At 33.6% G+C, this 8,587-nt stretch overlaps 1 protein-coding gene across 1 annotated transcript in view; it reads left to right on the top strand.

The window, feature by feature from the left end:
* Nucleotides 1-4,319: 4,319 nt before the first annotated feature.
* Nucleotides 4,320-8,587, top strand: part of LOC110038109 (serine/threonine-protein kinase ATG1t) — a 35,859-nt gene continuing 31,591 nt past the window's right edge. Inside the window, exon 1 of the mRNA XM_020742880.1 lies at nt 4,320-4,667. Within this exon, the coding sequence (XP_020598539.1) occupies nt 4,374-4,667 (294 nt within the window). The 5' untranslated portion in view covers nt 4,320-4,373. The remainder of the gene's footprint in view (nt 4,668-8,587) is intronic.

Here is an 8,587-nt window from a genome sequence, read left to right as displayed (position 1 = left end):
ATGGACTGGCAATTGTTTATTAAAATCACTAAAGTTGATTGTATTTTAAAAAGCTTAATTGATAAGTTTGTCAAATTATTCATCTGTCAATGTTGAATACATAAGTATATATATTGTCCTTCGAGGTGCTCATCATACTTAACTCCTTTTGGCTGTATCATACAAGAAGTGTTTTTCGTAAGGCCTTTGTAAGGCTCCTTCAATAATACATAGCATTATTACAATTATGTTGGATATTTAAGAGTCTTCTCTTAGATACATCAAAATAAATTCATTTTAAGTTTTTATCTTTAATGAACAGATATGTAAGGTTTTAGAAGTATTGCAATTCTCCATATAATGCTCGTGGATCCTATGAAAGGAATAATACTTTGATGGATCTCAAATGTGAGCTCCAACTCCAATGGGTGCCATCCTATTCAAGAAGTCTTCAAATTGTATAGCTCCTATGAGCTTGGACTAAGATTTTACCAACTTAAAAATAGTATCGAATCCAAGCATTAAAAATGATTGAGTTTTAATATTTTATTATTATTCAATTACAGAGATTGTATTAGCCAAATCCATCTACATTTTTCCTTCGTAGGAATTGTGTTGTTCCTCCGCAGGAATTGTGTTGAATATATGATGTAGATGAGCAAGCATCTAAACCCATGTTGTTGGATTTGAGGGGAAATCACTAATATATTTAAGGAAGCTATTGACTTATACGAGGGAAGTTTTTAATTAAATCTGAAACTTTGAGATTTTCAATTTATTTTTAATCAATGTGGTACATATTCTAGCACATTTCTATCTTTTTTTATTTTTATTATGTTGAGTTCCCTTGCGATAAGAACTAACTCATTTGATTTGGATAGATTTTCAGTTAAAGTTAATATTGGCTTTAGTGTTACTTTCTGTCAATTGATTAATAGAATTCTTAGCAACAATTTCTATTCTTTACTCATTAATGGACATAAATGTGGCTACTTTACTACTTCTATGGGTATTAAACAATGGGATCATCTTTCTCTTCACCTCTTTATTCTTGTCTTTGATTACTTATCGAGAAGCCTTAATGGTTTGTTTGATACTTACCCTAGTCTGAATTATGTTCATAAGGGTAAATTGTAAATTGAGTATATCTCATTTCTCATTTATGTTTTGCTGATGACTTGATTATCTTCACTAATGCTCACAAGCATTCTATTAAGAAGGTTTAGGATGTTATTCAGAATTTTCAGCACATTTCTGGACTGATTTTTAACTCCTTTGAATGCTACTTTTATTGTTCCAAATTTGTTCCTTCTGCTAAGAAGAATCAGATCATGGATTTTACGAATTGTAAGAAAGCTAATTTGCCTTTGTCTTATCTGAGTTTCACTCTTGATAAAGGCTATAAAAGGAATGCTCTCTGGTTAAACATTTTTGATAAAATCAAGACTAGAATTCTTTCTTGCGGTAATAATTTTCTCTCCTTTGGGGGGAGAGTAACTCTTCTTAAGAGTATCCTTACCTCTCTTCCTCTTTATTCCTTACAAGTTATGAATTTTCCATTTGGTTTCATCAAACATGTTGAATTGCTCTTCAATAAATTTCTTTGGGAATGCAATGGTAAAGCTAATTTTCATTGGAAAGAATGGAAAAAACTTTCTAAACCTTTGGACAAAGGTGGACTGGGTTTTAGATTCTTAACTGATTCTATTAAAATCAATTTTATGAAACTGTGGTACAGATTCCGTACAAATAATTCTTTTTGGGACTATTTAATGCATGCTAAATATTGCTTTAATAAGCACCCTTAATCTATCTCTTCCTCAAATTCTGACTCTTTTACTTGGAGAGAAATGTTAAGAGTGGCTAAGCATACTAACAAGCTTCTTTGTTGGGATCTTGGAGAAGGTGATGTTTCCTTTTGGTTTGATGACTGGATGGGTAATGATGCTCTTGAAGATCATTATGGGGGTTCTTTCGATATCAATTTACAGGTTAAGGATTTATGGCAGGATAATTGCTGGATGGAGGAATTGCTGCTTCAAATGCTTGATGTTAATGATGCTAAGTTCATTTATTCTATTCCTATTTCCTATGATGAGCAGAATGTCCCTACGATTAAAGGCAAGCTCTTGTTCTAACAGTTTTGCTAATTCTCTTCAGATTTTTCAGGGGATGAATAGTAAATGGATTTGGAATCTTTGGTTAAAGTCTTCTATTTCTTTCTTCATTTGCAGAGTTATCCATAGCATTATTCTTACAGATGATATACTTAAGCTTAAAAGCTTGAGGCTTTCTTTTCGTTGCTTGCTTTGTCATATGGAGGAGGAGACTATCCTTCGTATTTTTGGTAACTGTATGTTTGCTATTGCTATCTGGAATCAAATTTCTCTTAAACTTCTTAATAGTGGAGCTTTGAATACTTATACTTCTATCATTGATATTTTTTATTCCTAGAGCAAATTGGGTAATGTTTTTTTGGTGCTTGTGGTTGTCCTATGTTTTATATGGATTACCGAAACAATATTAAACATAATGATGATTTGCCTAATATCTTGGGTACTGTGAGTATGATTATTAATTACTTGAGCAATAGTTTGAAATTTATAGGACTTATAGGCAACAATACACGTATTACTACTCTTTTTCAGAATTTGAATTTATCTTTTGTTTGTTCTGATCTGACATTCTCTCAGGTTATTTGGCGTAAGCCTGCTGTGCATTTTTTTAAGTTTAATACTTATGGATGTTAGAAGAATGCTTCTGCTAGTGTTGGAGGTGTTTGGTGTTATGGGTTCTATTATTTGTTGGTTTGCTGCTAAGGCTGTTTCTGTGTCTACTTTAACGGCAGAAGCGAATGCTGTTGTACTTGGTCTTTTGGTTGCTAGAAATATGGGTTGGATTAATCTTGTTTTTGAATTTGATTCCCTTATTCTTTGGAGATGCTATGGGTTTAAATTGGATGCTCATTGGAGCATTCTTCTTCAAACCAGGAGAATAAGAGACCATTTTAAGGATTTGAATGTTTTTTGGACACATATTTAGCAGAATGGTAATAAGGTTGCTCCCTCGGTTGCTAAAGCTTGTTTGAGATCTAATCATGCTTTTATCAGTAAGATGGTTCCGACGAAGCTTTTGATTTTGGCTTTGAATAACCTTAATTGTTGATTGTTTTGGTGTTTCTCCGTTCTGTTCTTCTTGTGTTGGGGTGTGAGTTGTGTTTTTCTTTTCTTTTGGAATAGAACCTATTTTATTTCTTGTGTGAGTTGTATAGGGATTTAAGTTTCTTGGTTTCTTCTTACTTTGGTAATTTTCTTTTATTGCAATAAAATGGGATCCATATAATCCTCTTTATAAAAAAATATTTAAATTATTAATTAGAATAATTATGAAAAATTAATAATCTCTTGTGAAACCATAAAAAGAATTATTATTCACATTATATATGGCCTACAAATTAAACATATAAAATGCTTATATTGATGAGAACAATTAAAGGCCATCCATAACACATAAGTGAACTGATAAATATGTTTCGGGTTTGGCAGTCATGTTTAGTAGCCTATTTTTAGATGAGTTGCCATGTAAATTTCACGCAAATCAACAAAAAATAATTTCAATGTCACTTAATCATTATGTTTACTAAATCCAAAATTTACCACAACATAACATAATTTCTAAATTTACTGAGGTGAATTTAAGGGTCTATTTTGGGGTAGCTATAGCTATTTAATAAGCTGCTGATAAACAACTGATCCAAATAAGTTTATGATCAACAGTTGATTCAGATAAGTTGGTTGGTTTGGTTTGTGCTGTTGGAACAGAGTTGTTTTGGAGTTGCTTATAGATAAATGACAATTCCGCCTCTATATAGTAATGCTATTTGAAACAGAACCTTAATATCAATATATTTGATACTTAAGCCCTAGTAAGCTAAAAATGAGTTAAGAACAAAAAAAAAAAAATACAAACCTCACTTAATAGTGAACATCAAGATTGATTAAGAAAAGAAAAAAAAAATAAATTTATAATTAAAAATATGATAATATTAATTTTAAAATCCAAACGGCGCATATCACTAGTTACGTCGTTCTGTAGGGATAGTATCCAACTTCAATCACAATCGACAATAGAATTTGTCGGACTGTCTGCCTACCGGAAGAAGTCACACTTCTCTTTTTTTGTTAAATTATGATGAAACATGTGAATTAAATTTAACTTAAATAATACGAACTATAATTATAAATATAATGTTACTGGATTTAATAAATCTGAATTTATGAAATTTAGTAAATCTTATTTAATTTAAATCATAAGCTCAACCAAACAAACCTTTATGATGCCAATGATAAAATCTTCTCCTTTTTTGTTTTCTCCCATTTTGGATTAATGGAGCCATGGAGACGGAGGAGGGAGGGGGAGCCATGAAGGCCGCAGCGGCTGGTTCTGAAGAGATCGAGGCTTCTGTCGTCGATTTGGATGAGTACGAGTTGAAGGAGAGTTTGGGAGGGGAGCCGCCATTGACGGCGGTGCGGAGGGCGTTGCACCGGCCCAGTGGTCAGGACGTTGCGATTAAGCGGGTTCAAATATCGGGGATCACTAGAACCCTCAGGGAATGCTTGGAATGCGAGCTCAGCTTCCTCGCCAATGTCCGCCACCCGAATATTATCAGGCTTCTTGATGTTATTCGGGTTCGTCTGTTCTTCTTCTCTATTTGCTCAGCCTCTTTTCATCCATCTTTTCCCTTTTGAATTTGTAAATATCAGACATAAGGGGTCTGGGATGCGGTAAATCCTGATTTCATGGATTTCGTCCGTAAATGCTATCTCTTCTTCCCCAACTGCTTCGTTGTCGATTGCTCCGTCCGTAAATCGTTTAGGCCGAACGATCGGAGCTCTCTCAAGTCTTTCACCTAATGATCGAGTAGCTGTGCAGAGCATATTTGCCCCTAATGAGAAGGGATCATTCCTGACTTCTCCTACCCTGAACATTTTTTTTCTAAGCTGCTCAATTCTTGGATTTATATACTACAGTGGCTGTGAATTATGCTCAAATTCTAGCTTGCAGCCTCAGTTATCTCAATTTAATAACTTTTTTCATTCCTAGCTGGGTCCTTCAACCAACTGAAAAGTTTACCAAAGGTTTCTATTGCACGCAAAGCCTCAAATCTTCTCTCTCGAGTGCGGAGAAAGATAAAGCTGCGAGCTGCTTGTCGATCAAGTTGCTCAAAGATTCTGCTTGGGAAGCTTTGCCTATCGATATTTATCCTGTAAACAACATCCTTTGTCATTGCATCCGATAAATTTAGGGTTTTCGTCTTCCTTTGTGTTGATTTCAAGCAATATATTTGCTATTTTACCTTTTCATGATTCTTGATTCTTCCATATAACAATTACATTTTTTTCTGCAACTGAATGCAATTATTCCAAGAATATTTTTCTTTAAATTATATCTTTCTTTTTAAGAGTATTGATTTACATGTTAAATATCCTAGCTTTGAAAAAGAATTCTCTGCCTTTAGAAATGAAAAATATTACAGCAAATCCACATTGTAAATACTCAATATATCATACAATTCAAATTATTTAAGACATGCATGCATCTTCGTTGAGGATTTGTTAATGTAAGGAAATTAAAGGAACTCTTAGTATGGGGATGGATTTTCAACAATTTGAATAAGTTATATGTTCTGGTAGCATCAGTTTTGTGATATCATAATTTTATAATTTGTTTGTGTAATGGATTTTTATTTATTTTTTATTTTTTTTATTTTTTGAGAGAGAATGTAAGCAAACCTTAGTTGTGCAAGTTTTTCCATCATATATATTTGCTAAGGTTAATCGGGAGTTTGTTAAAGATATTTGTTGCTGATTTCGTAGTCGTGGAACAAATTTATCCATTATACACTATAATTAGATAAAGTGTAGTGCAGAATTCCTATGAAGTGTTGGTACTATGAAATCTCATTGTCATTTTAATTATTGAATCTGTTTTTACCATAATTCTTTTGTATCACAGCCGTCCATATCACTTTTATTTACTTGAATAGTTTAACATTAGGTATATCTACTTATAATAAATCATATCTTTTACCCTCCATGGTACATGTCCAAACAACCTAACTATATTTTCGTCACATTGTTTTCAATGGATGATACTCCCATAGTTCCTCTTACATAATCATTTATACATATAATTTTTCCAATTTTTTTAAAACCTATATAGTGTTATTCTCTTTTTTGCCACATTAAACATGTCTATTAGTGATGCTTTATTGCCAAATGCTTCATTCTACAGAGCAGAGCATTTCTAATAAAAAATAATTTTAATTATCTAGAAATAGTAATAAACCGTGTTATTTAAAACTCAACTGTGCAAGATTTTATATACCTCTATTGTCGATGGTGAAGTGAGGAAGTCGTAATATCTAATAATCTAGCAAAACATGTTTCTATTAAGGGAGATCTTGAATTGAGTTAGGGCCAGTTTGCACTATACTACCTCAAGCACCGTATTTTCTCCAGTTTCTCCTGGTTTTCAGAAAAAATGAGTAACGTACACAAAATTCTGTTTTTTATTATGAATGACACTTTAAATGATTTAAGCATATTTACACCATATGTTTTCCTTTAGTTCATTCTATAAAGAAGGAACTATAAATCCGGAAATTTACATTGTCTTTTAATTCACTAGATTCATTCTTAGCTAATATTAGCTATATATTCTTAATGTATTTGCAGATCCTCGTTACCAATGAGTTGAAATTCAAAGCTTTGCCTCACACCTATAAAATTAAAAAAGATGCCAAAATATGCAGCTGTAAGCTAATTAAGTTGCATAAGTTGCCTTTAATACTGAGAGATAGTCAAGAATATATCTATCTTACTTTATTGTTATTGATTCGTCGGAGCTGCAGAAACAACAACTTCAAAGATGATATATTCGAGAAGATATATGCTGAGAATATTGCTGTTATTATATGAGCATAATCAACTCTTTGATTGACAAGTCAGGAGGAATAATAGTGTTGAGACTGTTAGTGCTCTAGAAAAATACATCTATGAAGACAAATTCATGACGTCAAATGGAGTTAACTTTATTGAGGATATTAGTGTCGCAAACCCCAATGTACATTATCAACGATGAGTCCATGACGAATTAGGAGACATTGAGACATATTGTTTGAGCCAAATGACGTAGCGAAGAGAAGATTCTGGTTTCACGGTGCAACAAAAATTATGCTAACAAGGAGACATTCAATAAACTATTTTCAGCGCAGATGGAGAACATTGCAAAATTGAAAGAATCACTTGACAAAAACACCCTTATCACAATGAACGATTGTTTAGTAAGTTTAGGAAGTATCGATCACATTTAAAATGAAGTTACACTCACTGTTATTGATGCACTCAACAAACACGAAAACAAGGTCTTAAACTTTGTTGTTGGATTGAACATATTCTTGCAAAACACCATATTTATTATTCATATTTTGTTTGGCTTTGAAAGTCAACATTATGTCAATGATTTTTTATTATCTTTGAAATTTTAGGTCTGATTGTTCGGTCTCCTGCATCACAGAGTTTGAACAATAGCGGAGCGGATAGATCAGAATGGGAATATTTGCACGAGAGAATAGCTTGGGGTTGGAGAAATAATCGAATGAGGTAGAAGAGCTTTTGGCAGAAACCAAAATTAAAAACTTGAAGTACCTGATTCAGGGATGGAAAACGCCTTTTGTGAAACTTTTCAGTGAGAACAATGGCAGAGAAGTGAGATCTTTGGTGGGGTTATAAAGGCGAACCATATGGTAGACAACACTACCAACAACAAAGTAGTTGGGGAAGAGGAGATAGCGTTTTCGGAACAATTGTTGTTTATCTTGCCTTAAAGCCGCAACGTGCGAAGTTAAATTCATCGGTTCGTTGGATTTACTAAATATGGGATTTGTGGTCGAAATCCCTGAAATTTAGATTTACTGCATCCATGATTTATTTTGTTCAAAACAACCGTCTTGCAAGATTTCACTTAAATTATGGCTTAAAGCCGTTGCCCTTAATATTCCACACAATAATTTCAACAAATGTTTATGTGAAAAATATTGACAAGTGATAATTATTTTTTTTTACATTTTCTCTATGGAACAAAAATTATGGATATAATTTGTATAGCATTTTTATATTTATTGTTCTTACTTAAATTACTATATTTGTTGACGCGGGCCTCTGGTTGGCCGGTTGAATCTACCAGGGCAGGAATTTGGTCCAGCGGGAGGCTGGATCGATGCTGTTTGGGGAGGGAATTACTCCGCCCCCGGCCGCCCTGAATCTTCCCTTTCCTTTCTCGTTTCCTGTCTAACTAACTACATTTTTGTGTGTTTGTTGAGATCAGGGTCATGTTATGTGCTGTTTTATTTCAGATTTCTGCCAGGACTCTTTTTCCCTTGCCAGGGCTTTATTAGAGGACGGATGGTGCTCTGGCTATACCCTGTTCCGAGGTAGTGTTTATCCTCTCCGATTCCCTTCCCTGTTTCCCTTCTCTCTATGTTGTCGCTGACCCCAGTTTTTCCCTTCCTTGCATCTCCCAACCAAGCGCTCCAACTGCCCGCTTG

This window comes from Phalaenopsis equestris, unplaced genomic scaffold (genome assembly GCF_001263595.1).
Source record: "Phalaenopsis equestris unplaced genomic scaffold, ASM126359v1 Scaffold231055, whole genome shotgun sequence".
Taxonomy (NCBI): Eukaryota; Viridiplantae; Streptophyta; class Magnoliopsida; order Asparagales; family Orchidaceae; genus Phalaenopsis; species Phalaenopsis equestris.
The sequence above is the reverse complement of the archived record's forward strand: the minus strand, read 5'-3'. Positions and strand labels throughout refer to the sequence as shown.